The 21439-nt window shown below is 35.4% G+C and overlaps 1 protein-coding gene across 2 annotated transcripts in view; it reads right to left on the reverse strand.

Annotated features, from left to right (window-relative positions):
- Nucleotides 1-21439, reverse strand: part of TTC13 (tetratricopeptide repeat domain 13) — a 91175-nt gene that overhangs the window by 29625 nt on the left and 40111 nt on the right. For both annotated transcript variants that reach the window (XM_043964525.1, XM_043964524.1), the window contains exons 4-8: nucleotides 18682-18752; nucleotides 14729-14794; nucleotides 13644-13736; nucleotides 9980-10096; nucleotides 9098-9208 (exon numbers count right to left, since the gene is read on the reverse strand). In XM_043964525.1, the coding sequence (XP_043820460.1) occupies nucleotides 9098-9208; nucleotides 9980-10096; nucleotides 13644-13736; nucleotides 14729-14794; nucleotides 18682-18752 (458 nt within the window). The remainder of the gene's footprint in view (nucleotides 1-9097; nucleotides 9209-9979; nucleotides 10097-13643; nucleotides 13737-14728; nucleotides 14795-18681; nucleotides 18753-21439) is intronic.

Raw genomic sequence — 21439 nt, forward strand, 5'->3', positions numbered from 1 at the left:
TCTTCCTGACTCCAGGTGCAGCATTCTATCCACTGCATTGCCCCAGTAAACTGAACATGAGAAAAAAATTAAGTCTACAAAAAAGCCTTCATAAAGGAAGAACTAACCCCAGGCTCTAAATCCCAGAGGATTTCAATGGGCTAAAAAGGCAAAGGAACAGCAAAATAAAATGTCAATCCACCTACGTTTGGAAAAGTTTGCAAAATTGCTATCAGTAAAAAAAAAATGGATCCATTTCTCCTGGAGTGAGTTAAGGACTTTAAAAGGCAGAGGGCTTCCATTCTCTGGCATACTGTTTTTAGAAGCACAGTGTGCTCTAGCATCATTACGCAAATATTATCTGGTTATATATAGCCCATTAGTAATATGTGCCATTATATTTATGGCATATTGTAAAAGTTAATAACAAACAACCTATCTTGTTACATTATTAAATGCTGGGTGTAAGAGAGAAAATCAGCTATCTTAATTAACCAATGCTTCCATTATGCACTGCAATAGAAAATTAATTATGAAGACATTTTACACATGTGTACATTTCCACTCACATCAAAGAAAAAAAAAAACCTCTGACCAGAACATCTGTTCTTGCATTACATAATCTTCAGGACTTTCAATTAAAAGGATTTCACTTCAAAAATCCTAAACATGTATAAAATCACACCTAGTGAATATATTTAAGAAAAGGTTACTCAAGACTTTGTCTCTTGTACATGGCAGGCACTCTAGCAGTATTTAAATAGACCTGCCAAGTATTTTCCTCAAACCACCACAATTTCACTTTTTTTTTTAAAGTTCTTTTTCATGTCCTCTCTTTACTTTTTTATGGGGATCATTTTTACTGGATGGAGCAAGCAAGAGAGTTTGTTTTAAAAAAAGAAAAAATGCCACTAAACTTTTTAGAAGACTAATAGGGGAAAATATGCCTACTTATTTGGTAATCCAAATTAATTTAGATTTGCATTTCCTTAGGAACATGAAAAGTTAAACAAATATCTTCTAATTTATAATTTTTTTAAAACCACTATGATTAGATTTCTTTCCTGGATACCAATATGTTCTGTCTTGAAAGCTGTACCAACTTTTTAAGCCAGAAAGTCAACTATATCTGCTTTGTTCTGTCCACTTCCTTTTTTTTTTTTTTACCTGCCACCCTTGCTAGTTAGAGCATTCTTTGGCTTTCTTAAATGTTCATGTCAGATTTCTCTTTTGCTTTTAAAAATGTGGGGGTATTGTGTTTTTTTCTTTCAAGCCACTGCATTGACCAAGTTGTATTTTTCTCTATCTTCCTTTGATAAAAAAAAATGGGGGGGGGCACATAGGGAAGCAACATTTGAAACCTAGTAGGAACAAAAAGGCAACTATAGTTGACCAATAATCAGAGAGCACCAAATTCATTCATTATCACACAAATAAGTTATCATCTGCCCTACTAAGTGACAGGTGAACAGGATACCCTCATATCTCATCTTGAGGCTTTCTAACATTACTAAGAGAAGAGACAGAAGTAGCTTGTAAATTTTTAACTATAATATAATATTTAACTGTAAATTCCAACTAATTAATGGGAACATTTCAGGGATATGGTCTGGAACATGAAAGTTTGGATTATTCTAAATAAAAGCTAAGCCTGGTGGTGTTCAATACCTTTTTCTTATCACAACCTAGGTATCTGCCGACATTATGTGGTTCTGTTACTTTTTACATTTGTGAAATTTTAAAAATAACATATCACCTCAACTCTACTTAATGCTATACTCAAAGTTTCAGTACATTTTTGTTGTTACCATTTTACAAGTTATCCATCTGAATTCATTTTTAATTCAATTTGGATCTAAAGGAACTATCTTGAGAATATGAAGGTAATAAACTCATTGGTCCATGTAACACATAGACTCTAAAACTCACAAGTGAGACAACATACCCAATTAAATAGAGAATCTGAATTAATTTGTGTAGCTTTTACTTTGCCAATGACTCAGTCTCCCATTCCATATTTCACAGGCATGCTAAAAAAGATGAGCTATTTTACACAGAGCTATAATCTTCTGTGAGAGAACTGCTATAAAAACACAATGGCTATTAACACTTCAATGTCATGTTTGTCAGAACATATTCATGAACGGAGAACCTGAAAATTCTGACAGTCTGCTTTACCTCAGGTTACTTAAATTTGAAATAAATAATTAACATGGTATTTCCAGGGCTAGGTCACTTAGGTCCAAAGTGAACTTAATTAACCAATCAGGTACTATAAGTTTCACCTTCATTGCAAACTATATCCCATCTGCAGTATTTGCACCAACTCCCATTTTGTGTCTGCTAGATTTCAAAGAGGCAGAGGCAGAGGCAGAGGCAGAGGCAGAGGCAGAGGCAGAGGCAGAGGCAGAGGCAGAGGCAGAGGCAGAGGCAGAGGCAGAGGCAGAAAAGCCCTGGTCTTGATTCTGCTAATTCCCTGTTAGTCATTTTACTGTGACAACAAAATGAGTAGAATCATTTGCTTATTCAGGTCGTTTTAAATATTTTCAAGCTTTTAATAAAATCTTAATATTTGGAATTTTTAAAAAATTCTTTCCTGAGAAGTGGGTGGGGAAGACTATAGGTAGGACACTTTCTTCGATAAATTGCTTTAAAAGTTTTTCTTCTTTCAGGTGACCAGGAAAGTAAAGGGAAGGAACAGGCAGAGGTCAAGTTACAGAAGCTACTTGAGAGCTAGCTACTAGGAGTATCTAAGGGATTAGACTCAAATGAGATAATATCTGTAAAGCACTTAACACAGTTCCTGGCACATATGAGATACTTAACAAATACTTGTTCCCTTCTCTTTGAAGGTTTGAATCCTTACTTAGGAAAAAGAGCATGGTGATATAATATAACAAAAAGAGAGAAAACTAGAATTCAATGAGTTAAAAACCCAAATGAAATCATTAATATTAGATTAAGAATAAAATTAAACTCTTGTATGTTTTCCTATTGGGAAGAGAATACACATGTATAACATGGGGAAAGGAAAGACAAGCAAAACTTGACTTCAGAGGATATTTGTAAATTGATGATTGTTTTGAGGGGTAGGGAGAGATGGATATACATGTAAAAAGTTAAGTTGTATTCTTCAATCTGTTAATGAACAAGTTGACTTTTTAAAAAATTCATGACATCTCATATAAACATGGTTAATATCAAACACGTGCACGCACACAAATCCTTCTTTCAAGGCAACGACACAATTACAGGATAGAAGAGATGTCCCTAGACAGAAGGAAAGAAGGGTTTTAGTTGACTACAAGATGAGTAAATACAATGACATGTTTGTCACAAAAGTTACTGCAACTTTAACTTATATTAGTAGAAATGCTTTCTTTGTCTCAGAGGCTAACATGGACAAAAAGAAGTCAACGCCGAGTGACCAGCCTATTAGTAACAGGTCTCTCAGTACTTAGCAAGGCTGGTCCTCAAAAAGCAGACACAGTGTTTTACCAGTATCATGTTTGAGGTCTTTTTTAGCATCAATGAACCCAGCAGAATTTGTTCTTTATTAGCATAGCCTTCAAGAGTTTACGTTCACTTCAATGGAATGATAAACTATATTAATAGGTCTTTGTGAAGGGGATCTCATATAAAGTTAACATCGAACTAGAAGGAATGAAAATGAAAAGATACGGCATACAAGGGGTGGCAACCACCTGTTCAATTTAAGCAAGCTACTGATGCTGAAAAATGGGAAATGGATAAAACAGTAGGCAACAGTACCATTTCTTAATGAAATGTATCCATTGTAAAGTCATCACCACAATAAGACAAAGAAAAGTGCCTCGAAACCAACCACCTCAGTCTTTGTAAAGGCTTGATCTGTCAAATAGAAGAAATATGAAGCCAAAGACAACATCAGTCAGAATAAATTCATCTGTAAGATCTCATGGAGGAAGATAGAAGATAATGCAAAACAGCAAGAAGGCATGAAGAATATTCTTAAGAATTAGAGCACGGTAATATAACAAAAACAAGGAAAACTAGAATTCTGTTTCCAGACAGTTTGATGGGGAAACTTGCTAATTAAAATAACCCTAAGGACATTTAAAGATGAAACTAGAAAGATCACAAACTATAAATAGAAAAGATCTGTCCAAAGTTCTAGAATAAAAGCTTTTCTACATCAATGACAGTGGAGTCGGCATGTTTAGATCGTAACATAATAGTGCCTGATGTCCCATGTAGATGGAGAACAGCACAAAAGAAACAGATGTGAAGAGCAAGTGGATGAGACCGAGGATACCCAATGTGTTGGAAGTGACAGTTGGAAGATTCTTAATCTCATCTAGGTATTGATTTAGGAAATAATAATGGCTAAAAATACCAGTAATTACTCACCCATATACCTACTTTCCCATCTCTTTTTTCTTCTTTTTTTTTTTTCAGGGCAATGAGGGTTAAGTGATTTGCCCAGGGTCACACAGCTAGTAAGTGTCAAGTGTTTGAGGCCAGATTTGAACTCAGGTCCTCCTGAATCCAGGGCCAGTGCCTTATCCACTGCACCACCCAGCTGCCCCATACTTTTCCATCTCTTAAAAATTTATGTGAATAATCTATACACAAGAAGCAGCATCATAAAATTAATATAAAGAAAAACTCAGAGATAGGACAACAATGAGCTGAAATCTGGTCTCTGAAACATGCTAGTTGTATAACCCAGGACAAATCATTTAATTTCTTAGTGCCCCTAAACAATGATCTAAAACTATTTATTACATATTAGTTGCGGATTTGTAAAGGTGAAGGCAGTTTCTATACCAGGAGTTCCCTCCACCAATAAAATCTCAGGTGGGGGACAAAAGACAAGTTATATTTACAAATTCTATTCTATGGGAGATCACATCTTTACAATTCCACAACTGACTTTTAAAAGGTGTTGAGAAGACAAGATTGCCCTGTGCTTATTGCTTGTTGACATTTCATTCAGTAAAACAAGTCAATTTAAAGGCTCTCCTCCAACAAGGAGGTTCCTTTGAAAATTTTAGATAATATGTAAAGTGCTAAGTTACCCTTAAGATGCTATGTAAATGTTACCATTATTACTATCTGAAGGTATAATAACAAAGATAACATTATTTGATGACCCTCTAATTAATAAAAAGCAAGACAAACGGGGAGTCATAGGTGACACCACTGGAGCATATCCAAATGCAGAGCTCAAATCGAAGAGGTACTCCCTATAGTTGGTAAGGGCCTCCAGATGCTCTTATTTGTGTATAACATTGTGTTGACTGTATTAAGACCTAGAACATTTTGTAGAGCTTCATAAATTAGATCTGGAACGTGAAACAATCTCAGTACAATGTCATCTGCTAAAGGAATATCTGAAGAAACTCCCCATTTTAGACGGAATCCTTAAGGATGGACCTTTCATTGAACATTCTCCTTGACACTGCCAAACTCCAGCAAGCATGCATCTCCCTGTTTACTCCTCATTTCATATTAATAATCAGAAGATAACACAAAATTATCTCTGTTGTAGCATCAAGCAGATTATTTTTTTTATCATCTTAGGTTATACAAGTAAAACACCTTGTTAAAATGGTCTTTCGAGCTATACTTTGCTCTACTGAATCAAAACTGCTTTTTAGTATATTAACAATGATCACAGTAGTGTCCTATACTCTCTATATCTTTTAGTCAATTATGAGACTAAAGATCATTTGTGAACTGGAAGTTCCTTTCTCATACATAGTGGAATATGGCTTTAGAGCTGGAGAGAACTTGGAAGTCGTCCATCACTTTACAGATGAAGAAACTGGGACAAGGTGGAATGCCCTCAATGTAGGTTTTTGTTTTTGCAAAAACTTTGAAGTGTTGGGAAAGTAGACATATGGGTTGGCTATTAATATGTTTTCAGTTGTCTTTAACAGTTGTCTTTTTTTCAGTTGTAATTAACACCTGCAATTTTCCCAAGCTTTTAACATTTTACCAGCTATCTTGAAAACCGATACCGTGATATGCTTAAAACTGTATGGTCTCAAGCAGATCTCCTTTGTCTATGGAGACCTGACTTGGTTTGGCTGCTCTTCCCAACACTGTTGTTTTTTTAAAAAAATATTATTTCTATATATTCATGTAACAAATCAAAAACTGTGATGGTAGAGTTCAAATGTGGAGAGTTCCACTGTCAATAAAGAAGAAAAGACTTAGTAACAGAAATTCTGACAGATCTTTTCCACTTTTTGGTTATTTGTTGTCCCAGCTTGACCTTTAAATGCTCTTGGGATAATCTGTCTTAACTGGGTCACTCCCCAAGCTTTCAGTAAAATTATTTTTTCTTCTACAGCTTCTGTCTCTTTTACAAAATCATATGGCTCTTAGTGCAGTAAGTGGACAGTTCAGAGACTTAGGTATCCTCATGATAGCAGAAGAAAAAGAGGAAGGCCTCTGGAATACTGGATGACTTCCCTGTATCAACTTTATGGAAAGACAAGAGTCACACAGGTTGGGCAGGCATGAAGAGGTTACTATTTGCATCATTGGAAGAAACATCCATATCAACAAAATTATAGATCTTTTTGGCTAGATGAATGTTCCTCAGATTCTTCCATCATCTTCTCTAATGAGTGAATATTCTAAATTAGTATTACTTTTCTTCCATCTCTTTGAAAAGGATATCAAGTGTTTGCTGACCAATCCATTTTTTTTATGTTTGTTTGGCTCCCTAGATGTGGTTATTACAATACATTGATGAGACTTCCTTAAGCAATGTTGATAGTGAGTGCCAATTTCTATTGTTCATGTATTTCTCATTTTTAGATATCAATAGTTTAAAAAGGTTGGGATGGAGCAGTTTTAATTATACTTCAGATTCTCATTTTTATTCTTTTTTTTCTGATTTGATTTTGATTTTACGGTTCGGACAGCTGATTTCAAAATGACTTATGTATCACTGTGCAATGAAAGCAACATTAGATTTGGAATCTGAGGACATAGTTTCAATTCCTGTCATTTATGACCTTTGTGAATTTGGCTTCTCTGTGTCTCAGCGTCCTCATTTGTGAAAGGGACTAAGTAGATGACACATCTATGATCCTATGATTTGTAAGCAGTTGTTTCCTATACGTTTAGAGCCAATTTCATATTTTATGAAGTTATTGAGGACTTACCATGCTTGGTGCCTCCTAACTCTCTTCTAGAAGAAAGTTTTCATGATACAAAAATGTAAGATTTCTGCAAAGTTTATGAGCCTTGGGCTTCTGGTTTCCAAGATTTTCCACTGTCCTTCCCTAAGATCACCTTTGCACTCAAGTTACTGCACACTAAAGTATATGTTGGCTTAATCTGGAGGATCTTAGTAGTTATTAATATAATTAGTTCTAGTCTTCTGCAACAGATTTTAGAACCTGAGCTGCAATCCTCTTCATAGTAGTCTTTTTGCAGGTGCCTACCATGAGCAATGCAGCATGAGATAGTCAAGTGTCTCAAGAAATGTTTCTTCTTGCTTCTGGACAAAAAAATCAAACCCAACTCTGTCAAGTCCTTTAATGGCTACTCCGAGAAGGGCCTATGGAAACATTCTTCCATTTAGCTACAACTACAGAAGGTATAAACATTCTTATTTTGTTTATAATAAGATCAATAAAGATATGATTTGGGTCAACTAGTAATATCAATTTGTGGGTCACTGGACAAGTATCTTACATTTTGAGAATCAATAATTAAGATTATTTTTACAGACTGCTTAAAAACTGTGTCATTCTTAGCACCTTCTGCCACTCCTTCTGTTTTGTTTTTTCACTGCCAACAATCATTCAGAAGAGCAAAAATGCACATGAGACTGAGGGCCCTTTTATATTTCCTTGTATCCCAGGAGGTCATGGTCAAAGACTTTATCACCCATTGGCCATCCCATCAGTAAAGTGCTTCTCTATTCTTCACTAGAATGATCCTCAGAAAGCAGACATAGTCTGCTGCCAGGACCAGGCACAGCAAATCAAGCCAGAGCTTAAGTCCTGCTGTCATATCCTTTCAGACCCAAGGATCACCTCCACACCACAATGAAGCATCAGAACAGGATTTTTTTTCCCAGGGCTTCATGTCTAATGTATAATTATTTTATCTGAAATCAAACTTTCCATATTAAAACTATCCTTAATTTACCAACTGGCTTTAAAGGGTTTCGTTGGGGTTTGTTTTTGTTTTTAGATAGTCCAAACATAATACTAGAAACATATTAATGAGATTCAAGGCATTGACTAAAGCAGACATCAGTAAATTACAGCTTGTGGGCCAAGTCTGGGCCTCTGCCCCAATTTGTACTGCCTGCAAGCTAAGAATTATTTTTGAACAGTTTGCCAACTGTTGAACTAAAGGAAACTTTTTATAATACATTTTAAAAATTAATTATATCTTAAAGGAAGCCACTGACCTATCTCATTTATTTACACCCATGCAAGGATACAAAGAATCAGTGTCCTTCAGAAACAGTTTCCAACCATTCCCACACTCTGTAATCAGAGCAGCTATTTTTCTGGTAGCAAAAATCTGGAAATCAAGGAGTATGCATAGTAATGGAGGAATGGTTAAACAAACTGTGGCATGTAAACATAATGGACTATTATTTGGTACTAAGAAATGATGACTACTAGAAACCCAAAGAAATATATAGGAAGATTTATATGAACTGATACAGACAGAAAGAAGTCAAACCAGGAGAATAATTTATATACAAGAACTAGAATAATAATAAACAAAAACACTAAAGGAAGCTGCCTTCTGAGGTGGTTGAAATAAACCAATTTTGGTTCTGTAGAACAGATAATTAAACATTATCTCCTTCCTTTTGGCTGCAAAGTAGAAAACTATATGTGGAAAATGTTGTATAGCTGTTAGACAAGGTCAATGTTCATTTGTTTTGCTTAACTATTTTCCCTTGCTACAAGAGAGTACTAAATTTTGTGGGAAAGGTATGAACCCTCCCCATATTGAACCACAATATGAACCCTCAGATTTGGTTCTATCTGGAAAAGGCTGTCGTAAAAACAAAAGATACCAATAAAATATATTTTTTCAAATACAATGAGTGTCTTTTACTCAAAGGTATGTTTTACAACATTTTTACCTTCAAAAGGCCTCTGTGGAAGAAAGTTAAGCCTTTGTATAGCATAGCTATAGGTTGATTTTTGTTCAGTTCTAAAGATTGCTGAAAGTCTTCATGGGCTGTTGCATAGTCCTACAAGAAGGGAAGGGAAACCATTGAGAAATAAAAAGTATTCTTTGTTGAGACAAAATTTCAATTCATTTTTTTACTATGCATAGGCATCTGGTTTTAGGACTCACTTCAAAGTTATATTTCATTCACCAAGATGTTTATGATTTTCTTAGGAAATGTTAGAAAGGAAAAATCCCTCACAAAGGCTCAGCTACTCTCTATCTCAATTATAAAACTGAGATTATTCCAAAGTATCTTTCATGATGTGGCTATTTTACAAGTCAATTCTTATCTTCCATTCTTCCCCTAATATGAACCCTCTGTTTTGGCTCCACCAAAAACTAAGAGGGCAAATCTGCTTGCTATAAACTCCAAGGAACTGTTTGAATTATTTTGTTACTTTAATCCTCAGAGAGAAGCCATAGTCACATTATATAATATTTGGTCCAGACTCAGAATCACAGCTAAAAGTTAAATACTGATGTAGCTGATATGCATCCATAACAATATCTGTGAGAAGTGAAAATACAACTTCTGAGCCAACTTTTCTTCTTCTGCTTCCAACCAGTCAATTAGGAGAGGCCACCAAAGAAAGAAGTAAAATATAGGCCCTTGGCAGTTTTCCACAGGACATTATTGCAAAAAATGAAATGCTTTCCATTGCAAAGCTGCAAAACAGTCAGACCTGCCTCACCTCCTCCTTATTATCATTAACAACAATTTTCTGAGGCAGAGGGAAAGTGAAATCTTTCTTACCACAGTGGTGAATGTCCCAAAGCAAAAACAACTCACCTCTGATATGAAGTGCAAGGTCCCTCTGTGTCGGTAGAGACGTGCTGATGGCTGCAGTTGGATAGCTTTAGTGAGATCACTTACTGCTTCACTGATTCGTCCCAGAGGAGACAGTATCTACAAAACCAAAACATTCCATTAAACCAGAGGGAGATCTAGGTCACCTTAGAACTGATGAATGCTTTTAATCTTTCAATAATAATTTCATCTTTCTATTTTAAAAATCAATTTTACCCAACATAAGCACATAGTTAAACTCTATGTACTTTGCTCAAATAGTCAAAGAAAACAAAATGACATTTTTTTTGTCCAATGAAGAACACTGGTGAATTGAATACACAGCAATTGCTTTCACATTATTTCACATTCTGGGGCATAACAGATGCTACTTTTCTTGATATGTACACATTTTTCTTCTCTTATTATTTATCTTTCAATGTCTACAAAATCAGAATTTGATATGCATTGTTAAAATATAGCTATGAGGACTCATGTGAGTGACATCTCTGCATCATAAAACTAAGTCACATTTCTGGACACATTTCATCGCTTACCACAATCTTTAAATACACACACCATGGTAGCAAGTTCTATATATAGCTAGCGTTGAATGACAACTTGCAAATTTCCAGCCCTTCATTTGTGTCTAACTTGGTAGACACTATTTTCACTGGTTAGCTTTCTAAAGAACACTCATTCTTTTGGGATATACTTTTATGCTTGGCCATCACTTGGAGGTGAATTTATGATCTTGAAAGTTAAAGGGAAAAGTCATGCTGATGACTATATGGTATACAGTAACACTTTAATTATCCATGGGCCACTTATGCAGCAACAGCAACTCTCTAGAACATAGCTAGAAACCTATGGGTAAGTCAAAAAAAAAAGCGGGGGAAGGGCTTTGAGTAGCCAAAATAAGTATTACAAAGTCCAGGCAAGTGCCTGGAGTAGGAGTTCCTCAGATCTCAATCACCAACTATTTATTCTCAGAAATAATCTTTAAAATGATGGTGTAAATAGTGTTGGACCTGGAATCAGGAGAAGTAGGTCTGAGTTCTGCATTAGACATTTACTAGATATATAAATATAAGACATAACTTCACCAAACCCTATTGTAGGGAATGTGCTTTGTAACTCTAAAGCACTAGAAACATGTGAGTTTTTATTATCAGGCTTCTCAGTCTACTGCAAATCTGAGATAGGTGAAGTCACTAGAGTCAGGCACGGAAGCAATAAGAAAAGAGAAATGTGATTTTAAAAACAGACATTAAGAACTTAAAGATCACAGAAGTCTGGGACCAACTGATATAGGGGTATCTCAGCAGCTCCTTAGGGCATCATTAATTATCAACATAGAGAAAAATTGGATATTCAAAATGATGGGCTGACATCAAGCAAAGGGTAAATTAAGTTTAAATATATGCTGTTTAAGAAAGCAATTAAGATAGGGGCAGCTAGGTGGCATAGTGGATAAAGCACCGGCCCTGGATTCAGGAGTACCTGAGTTCAAATTTGGCCTCAGACACTTGACACTTACTAGCTGTGTGACCCTGGGCAAGTCACTTAACCCTCATTGCCCACCAAAAAAAAAGAAAGAAAGCAATTAAGAACTGTAATACATCTTGAAAAGATTTCTATCAGAATGGTTACATTAAAAAACAAACAAACTATAACTTATAGGATTATAGATCTAGTCTCGGAAGTTTCCTTACAGGTTAACTTTATTTTATATGTGGGGAAACTGAGGCCTAGAAAGCTGAAGTCATTTGCCTAAGGTCGCACAGGTAGTCAGTGGCACAAGTGGGATCTGGAAACATAGCTTCTGACTCCATATTCAAAGTTCTTTCGCACTACTACTTTTTTTTAAAAACAAAAACAAAAACAAAACAAAAAAACCCCACCCCACCCTTTATTTGTAATAAGTCCTAGAACAAGAAAAATAGCCAAATTTTATTCAGAGTATGAGGGAAGTCTCTTTAAGATGAATTCCCCCTCCCTCCCCAAACCAGGCAGCTTTATTCTAAAACTTAGTGCTCTCAACCAAAATGGGAGACTTACCCACCTGCCCTTTTTACCAGTGCTCCCAAGGTCCCACTACTACTTCTACTTGAAAGAGTAAGCAACATATTATCTGGAAAATTCATTTATTAAGGTTTATTCCTCGATGATGTTAAATGAAGTATTGACTATTTTTCCTTTTCATTAAAATACATCAAAAAGATATTTTTCTGACCCCCCCAAATCTGTTTTGTATTGTAAACAAATTTCAATTAGGATCACAATCAAAATTTCAAAAGTCAATAATATCAGTTTTTGCCCACAACTCTGCTGTGCAATTAAGTCTCGTTTTTGGAAATGCTCAATCTGCATTTTAGCAGATTTTAGCAGAGTCAAAGGTAGTTATGGTCTTACATCACTTTACTAAGGGCAAAGGGACATAAACATGCACATACTTCATACCCAAGATACAAGAGCACCAAATAAATCACTGAGTATGGTATAGTAAGCACCCACTACTTGTACATGGTACTTTTTTGAGACTATGTAAACAAGAAAATCAATATATGATCCTTTTATTATCAATTTATAATAAAACAAATAAGGGGATTCAATTCTTGTTTCAGAAAGGTTGTGATACAAAACAAGAACAGAAAAAACTTGTGTTAGTAATAAAATAGTTACTTTAAGAAAGATTTAATTTAATTGCCATCTTCTGATTTTGAGAGTTGTTGGACCTTTTTTTCAAATTTTCATTAAACATTTTTAAAATATATTGCTTAAAAAATGATCTATACTTATTGTTTCCTTTTCTTAGCCTTTGCTTTGTCCAAACAGTAAAAAAAAAAAGAGTTAAATTAAATGGGAAAACTGCCAATACAATATTCTAAGATCTACCTAATCAAATGACTTGTCAGAAATCACAAAAAAAAAAAAAATTGTTTTTGGCCACACTGCATATAATGAGTACACTGCTCATAGTAAGTACTTAAATATATTTGTTAAATGAAGGAATAAAAATCTCACATAAAATGTGTTATAAAATGAATACAACATGAAACATTAATAAATTGTTACATCTTCACAGAAGTAAAAATGTAATTTTTTATTATAGCTTTTGTGGTTTTTATTCTTAACTAGGACATAGTTTATAAAATAATTATAGGGGCAGCTAGATGGCGCAGTGGATAGAGCACTGGCCCTGGATTTAGGAGGACCTGAGTTCAAATCTGGCCTCAGACACTTGACACTTACTAGCTGTGTGACCCTGGGCAAGTCACTTAACCCCAAATGTCCCACCAAAAAAAAAAAAAAAGATTCAACTATAAAATAATTACATTCCTAAATTCAACATGTCACCTTATATTTTGCTTTAAAAATTAACAAATAAAATCCAAAACATGATGCCACACATCCTCAAAATAACAGTGAAAAAGTTACTCTCTTGCTTACATTTATTGTGATCCTTATATGAGTTCAGAACTATGAAAATATTTTTGTAAGAATAAACACCCTTAAAGACATTAGTTACCAACAAAAAAAAAACCACACAGTACTAGGAAGAAAAAAATTTGAAAAATTAAGATAAACAAAAAAATTAGAGATACTAGAATCCAACCAGTGTATCAGTGGCTGGAGGGGTAGGGGAAGTGTCAAGGGAATTTACCTCAGCTCGCTGTTCAAATACTTCTGGACGATCTGGTTCCAAGGTAATTACTCGACTTAGTTCAAACAAAGCAAGTTCAGCATTCTTAATGTCCTTAAAAAGTAATAAGAATTTCATGAGATCTATCATTGCTCAAAAACAAGTCCAAATGATTTAGTAATGCCACAAATGGTGGGATAGAAATCAATGTATACAGCTATACCCAATACCCTTTACCAAAATATGTTTTTTAATTAACAGTTGTTTAGATTCCTCAGTCTTCCTTCATATTAACCAATCATTCCCTTCTACCATATCACCACCATTTTATATTAACAGGGCCTTAATCAAGTCTGCCTTAATCTAACTCACCATAATTACAAATACCCCCAAATTAATGCATATAAGTATTTACTGGACTCAAACATTTATCCAATATAAAAATATATTTTCCCAAACTTCCATTTTAAAAAACAACAAAAACTGTGATGGAGACCTATTATCTCAATTTCTATGGTTATCATTAAAAATACATCAGTTGGGGCAGCTAGATGGCACAGTGGATAGAGCACCGGCCCTGGAGTCAGGAGTACCTGAGTTCAAATCCGGCCTCAGACACTTAATACTTACTAGCTGTGTGACCCTAGGCAAGTCACTTAACCCCAATTGCCTCACTAAAAAAAAAAAATATATCAGTTTATGGAAAAGTGCTCGACTGTGGCAAAGTGAGAAAAATAGACTAAATCACAGTCATTCTCAAAAATCATCAACATAGCTACAATTTACCTGCTCCTTAAAAAGCATGTCAATTTCAGAACTAATCTTGAGCCAGGCTCTGAGGAAACAAAGAAGAGGCAGCTCAACTCTCTATTCCTAGAATATACCTATTTCTGATACCATCAATTCAAAACATACTCCTCCACACACCCAGTCATATGCTGAATGTTTTCTTTGTATGACAACAGGACCAAGAAAAAGGAAATGTAAGTTTCCTTGAGAACAGGGACTATATTTCATTTTGTCTTTTTATCTTCAGGATATAGCACAGTACCTTATATTATAGGTAGTTTTTTCTTTTTTTAATCTGGCCATTATCAAATACTCACCTGTAGTCCCTTCTTTCCATAGGCTATTCCTCGGCCATAAATTGCACTAACAAGCTCTGGCTCCTCCTAGACAGGAGAGCAAAAACAGCATGGTATTAACAAATTTTAAAAAATACTAGTTACTAATTAGGGCAGGTGTATGCCTCAGGTAAATGTTTTTCTTCAATAGGCCAATACCACCTATGAGTTAGTTCTAGCAGGAGATTCCAAACAGCTTTTATTTGGCAAGTATTGGATAGATGGGAATCAGAGGATTCAATGCCTGTTTCCACGGGGACCAGCAGGCAAGGGTTGCAAGGACTTCGGCAGAGGCATCTGGGAATGATGGTGGCAGGCCCTCTGGTAATAGTGGCTCCCAGGGAGCAGCTGCAAAAGTAGTTCCTTTGATAAACAGTCGGATGGGGGCAAAAAACAAATGAATAGGGCCAAGTCTGACAAGAAGAAGGAAAAAGAGCTTAGAGGCAGTTGGAAATGATCCATTGGTAAAGTAGGTTTGGTACTAGGGTAGAATGAAGGTAAGTTTTCTGTGGAGGTAAAGGGCTATTAACAGTGAGCCAACTCTAATAATGGAGGGTTGAAAGGGAAGCTCCAGGTGAGGTAGGGGCAGGTCCAACAGCAAGGGGAGGTGATAGGCAGCCAAACAAGGTCTACTCTAGAAGTAGTGTGGAAGAAGGAATCAGGGTGCTTCTTTTAAGTAGAATTGTAAGCTCCTTGAGACTACTGAAATGGGGTGACAGACCTAGGCCAGTGTCAAGCGAGTGGCATTTAGGGGTATAGTAAGGAAAAGGGCAAACTCTCTAATGGCATCAAAGAGGAAAAGATTTCCCTAGAGTTATATGAGCCAGAGAATTGAGTCTACAAGGCTGGCTAATGTTGTTGATGTTCATCCTTTGTTTTCGAAGAGGACCAATGACATCACTGTGTAACATCTTGATTTGCATGGAATTGGATTTAAGCGAGGCAAAGGGCACAAAGTCATTAGCCTCAGTCTCTCTTCCTGAGTCATCCAAACGTAGTGGCAAGGCAAGTCAAGACAATCAGCAATGGCCCAGAATGCAGTGGATAACCTTGGTGTCTTTAATGTCTGACCAAGCTAAAAATACTCCACAGCACCTGCTTCAGCTGCTTTTGTGGCTGTTGGAACAAAGTGTTCCCATGCTCCCATGCTTGAGAGAGACCTAACTCACCAATGGGTCTGAGGCCTGTCGATGACCCTCAGCCTGGTTTAGCCCATCTGCTGACAGTTTTACTGGAGTATGGCCACTGTACAAGCTACAGCTTCTTGGAACCACAGGTGAGAGTTGGATGGCAGGTGGACACCAAAGTTGGATGAGAAACCCTGAAAAGGGATTGGCAAGTCCCCACACCGGAGGTATTAGTCCTCCTGAACACCCCATAACACCCTAGTGAATGCTTACAGAATTTGTTGAGGGAATCAGATCAACTGTGATGGCAGCAATCCCAATAAAATCACAGAATTCTTGAAACAGTTTTCATTTTGAGGGGCAAATGTTAGCTAGCTGGGAAAGTCCCACCAACTGACTTCATTCCCTGTTCTTACCTCTGCAAAATAAATGAGTTTCCATTAATTTGTAAATATTGCATTTTTGTTGGTTCCCAAGTAGGACATTCTTTTGGGGTTAAGTGACTTGCCCAGAGTCACACAGCTAGTAAGTGTTAAGTGTTTGAGGTCCTCCTGAATCCAGGGCCGGTGCTCTATTCACTGCACACCTAGCTGCCCAAGTAGGACGTTCACAAGTCAGAGACTATTTATAATAGGAAACTATATTGAAGTTAGGGTAGTTTTCCAGGCTCCACCACAGCTTGAACAAAATAGCCAACAAAATTATACAAAACTCCCTTGGTTCTTATTCTGTGATTACCAATAAATCACTTTTCATTACAAATTAAGTTGCTCATGTATCTTAAAACTCAGAAAGAGATGCACTTATTAGTAGTGAAATAAGAATGTACCCAGTTAACAAAAATGTAGATGGCCCACTGCAAATTAATAAAACTGCACTTTTGTTTATATTTTAGTTTCCTGTGCACTTGGCTAGCATGAATCAGTCCTCTTGAGGCTCATCATCTCTCAGTGACCTAGCGAAATTGAATTTCATTCAGTTTGGACCTCCAAGGCTCAGGACAAAGATGACACCACAAAGAGACATAAGGCTTTTCCTGAGACCCTGCCAGCCTCTTTCTAACCAACTTGATTATAACACAGCTCATGACTAGAACACTGTGTCTTATTTCTAGTCAGCATTTTCCACTTCACAAAAACAAAGATTTCTGTGAAGAAATGCTAATAAAAAGATTAGAAATCACTCTGAAACTAGAAAGTTAAATTTGAAGAATGCTGCAGTAACAGCTTCAGTAAACAAGGTAGATATTTTTATGACCCTTGGAACTTCGTTGCAAGGAAGATATTATGTGAAAAGCATCTTCCATTATGTCAATTTCCACAGTGTATATATTTTAAACTTTTCCTTCTGTAAATCAGTTGTAGGTTTTAAATTGTCTTATTTCCACCATCATCTGATTATTTCCAAGAGTATTCAAAGTAATGGAGTGACAATAAATAAAGCAGTCTAAACTCAACTTAGAACATATTTCCAAAGGAAAACTGTATACAGCAAGATATCATTACAAAGTGGTTATAATCCTACTCAATGCCATATTTTCTCAAGTTTATTCTACTAGTAAATAAGATAGGTTACATTTACAAAGTTTTAAGTGGATTTTTTCACTTGTCAAATCATAACAACAGATTGTTCTCCTTAAATACATGTACTGGGAAGGTTGCCAAGAGAAAGAGTTCTTGAATAATGACTAAATTAGACAGTTATTGATTTCTGTAATTGCTTTTTTCAAACAGTTGTCAAGAATAAACTAGTATTTGCTTCTGTAATTGTCCCACTGTAAGTGAGACCTTCTCCACTCAATACAGGTAGATTCCCTTGATGTAACAGGCTTCAGTTTTATGTTTCTATAGCAAGCAAGCAGTACATTTTAAACACCATTTATAAAGTAATCCAACTCTACACCCAAACGTAATGAATGAAAGATGACAATCCACAACAACTTGTTCTAGGATCCTCAAATGAAATAAACCAAAGCAGGATGATGGTCATTCTGTAATTAACTAAAAAAATTAAAATTGGTGCTTTTAAAATTAATGCTCCAAACTAGAGTATAAACATCTGTCACATCAATCCCTTTTTGTTTAATAAACCCTTAAGTTACTTACACCCTTGTTACTCATGCACAGCAATCACATGTACAAAAACACAACCTTTGAGCACTGCTTGAGGCAGATGATGAAGAATGCTTAAGAGCAGGTATTAAACCACAAGATGTAATGAGTACCCATAGTGAACATAACTGAACAATTGATAAAGAAGAAAAAAACAAAGAACCTGAATTACAAATTATTTTCAATATCCTTTTACTTGTGAATATAAATAATCTCTCATAATGTATGATTTAATTCAGTCAGCAATCTAGATGATGGTCCATGTATTTCTGCCAGAGAAAATCATGCCATTACATAGAAACAAAGCCATAAATGGGTCTTAACTAATCAATTTCTGTGTACAAAGTTAGGATAAACACCACTTAATCTTAATTCAATGATTCTCTGCCTGTAAACTAGGTATTATTATTACAAATGATTGCTTGACATTGGTAAACATATCTTCTACAGACTAAATAATAATGTTTTGCACATAAATACATCACTATTTGAATGTAGATGCTACTGTGATTAGTAAAACACAAATTAATTTCACAGTGAAAAAAGGAAAGAAGGCCAACAATTACTCCAACCACCTAAATCTGAAAGAGCCTTGAACACCATTCCATAGAAAACATTTTGTTCTGTATGGAAAAGTCTTAAACAAGTTAAAGACCATTAACTTTAAAATTATATTACACAGAAGATGAAAAATTACCTGGAGCATGGATGAAAAATGTCTTATTGCTTCATCATATAGACCACTGCCAATTAACACATAAGCAATAGCTACAAAACAAAACAAAATGGAAATAAATTTAGACATAAAATTAAGGTGTACATAGGATAATTAAGGGCAGCCAGGTGACACAGTGTCTAGATTGCATGAGGAAGTGAGGAAGACATCTTTCAGAGTTCAAATCTGGCCTCAGACACTTACTAGCTGTGTGACCGTGGACAAGTCACTTCACCCTGTTTACCTCAGTTTCCTCATCTGTAAAACAAGCTTGAGAAGGAAATGGCAAACCATTCCAGTATCTTTGCTAAGAAAACACCAAATGGGGTCAGACATGACTGAAAACAACTGAACAAAAATAAAATAATTACACTGAGTAAAAAGTGAGCTGTCCCCTCCTGTGCCAGTCCATCAATACAGGAATTGGAGAGTACCTCTGTGGGTACTAGAGTCAAATGCAGCTTTTCAGAATGAATCGGATATTTTCAGGACATACACTTTAGATTACATATAAACCAGAGGTGTCAAACATGCAGTCCACTGGGCAAGAAAATCAGATTAAAATGTAATCGGAAAAAATTTAACAAAATAATAAAATACTATGATAAAAATGATAAGATTCCTATCAACTAATAAATAGCTAGCATTTATACAGTGTTTACTATGTGCTAAGTACTTTATAAATATTATCACATTTGATTCTTACAATAACCCTGGGAAGTAGATGCTATTATTATCCCCATTATACATTTAAGGAAACTGAGGCAAATAGAGGTTAAGTGACTTGTCTAGGGTTACAAAGCTAGTAAGAATCTAAGGCTGTTTTTGAACTCAGGCCTTCCTGACTCCAGGCTCAGTCCACTGGGCCACCTACCCGCCACCTGCCACAATAAAACATAAACAACACTGCATTTTAAAACTAAGTCAATATGCAGCCCATAAGGATCTTTATATATAGATTAGTGGCCCCCTTTTCTATTTAAGTTTGACACCACTGATCTAGACCATTCAACTTCCATTCAAGCAATTAAATATATTCTTATCACTTTCTTACTAGTAATTAACTTTCTGAAGGGAAAAACTAAATATGCCCATTAAAAAAGTCACCTTATGATAAAGTTGGATCCTGAAGAAGGAATATTATTCTTGTATAACATGATTGTACATATATAACCTATAGCAGATTGTTTGCTGTATTGGGAAGGGAGGAAGGTAGAAAAGTTAGGAACTCAAAATTTTACAAAAATGAATGTTGAAAACAACCTTTACACGTAATTGAAAAATAAAATAAAATGCTTGCTTAAAAAAAAAGTCACCTCAGTCCAAATCCTTCACTAACAAAATAAACTACATTAATATCTAATCTTATAACAGTGTTCTAAAAACAAATATAAGGTTGGCTTTATCCAGTAATAGAAATCTCTATTAATTGGCAACCTCATATATCACCTCTACAACAATAATATTCATAATAATCCTAATTCACTTCAAAGTGTGGTATGATACCAAGAAAGTTAAGTTTCATCCAGCCAGTTTTACTGTTGGGTATACTTTCTACAGTCTGGTTCTCTGAAAAATCACAATATAAGCATTCTAGCAAAGTAATGGAGTCAGAGATGGCAAACAGACCAGTTACTCAATCTCCCCTCTGAACAGACAAAAATGCCTTTAAATAGATAGATTAATAAATTAAAAAGGAGGAAGATGGGAATCAATTAGAACGTCTCAAAAGAAAATAGCCCCTTGGATAAGGAAAAGGAAAACATAAGGAAATGAGCGATCAACAACAAAAAGTTTCCCAAACAGTGAGCAAACAGCAGATTAAAAGATTCTGAAGAGGAGCCACTAGAAAGAAAAAAAAATAACTTAAATATTAGACTTAAAATGGGGAGAAAGGTCATGACGCAATGACATGTCTAACTAAATAATAAGCATACTTTTAAAAAAATAATAAACATTTTTATTTAAAGTTTTGAGTTCCATATTTTATCCCTCCTTCCCTCCCCTCTCCCTGAGGTGGTAAGCAATCAGATATAGGAATAATAAATATATTAAAGGAAATGAAGGGGAGTCTGGTGTCACTAAGGATAGTTCTAGCATTGGTTAAAAAAAAACCAGCAAAAGTAAAAAATTCAGACAAAAATTTAAAAATTTAAAGGAATGGATTAAAGGAAAGGATTAAAAAATGTGAAGGAATGAAATAAATTCTCTGGTTAGAAGACCAATAGAGGAAGCAGAAGTTATGGGAAAACAATTTTTAAAAGACTCAACTGGGGAAAAGAGTTGGAAACTTTATAAGCAAAGATTAAAGAACTGGAAGACAGGGATCAAAAAGATAATCTAAGAATGAGATTATTCAAAAATGCAAATAAAATGAAATTTTAACCACAAATTTTCAGAAAATTGATAAAAAAAAAATTTTCCCCAGAATCACTAAGATCAAGTAAAAGACACTGTGTGATGGTGGTGGTAGTGGTTATTTTAGTAGTGAAGGAGGAAGAAAAAATTACATTTCTATTTCATTGAACTAGCATTTATTAATTGTATCTTCAGTGCAAGCCACAAAGGATACAAAGTCAAGAAAGGAGGGGATATATACAGTCATCCCTCAAAAACTCTGGGTTTCTGGGAGCAACTATGTGGTACAGTGGATAAAGCACCAGCCTTGGATTCAGGAGGACATGAATTCAAATTCGACCTCAGACACTCACTTGACACTTACTAGCTGTGTGACCCTGAG

The sequence above is a fragment of the Dromiciops gliroides genome, chromosome 4, assembly GCF_019393635.1.
Source record: "Dromiciops gliroides isolate mDroGli1 chromosome 4, mDroGli1.pri, whole genome shotgun sequence".
Classification (NCBI taxonomy): domain Eukaryota; kingdom Metazoa; phylum Chordata; class Mammalia; order Microbiotheria; family Microbiotheriidae; genus Dromiciops; species Dromiciops gliroides.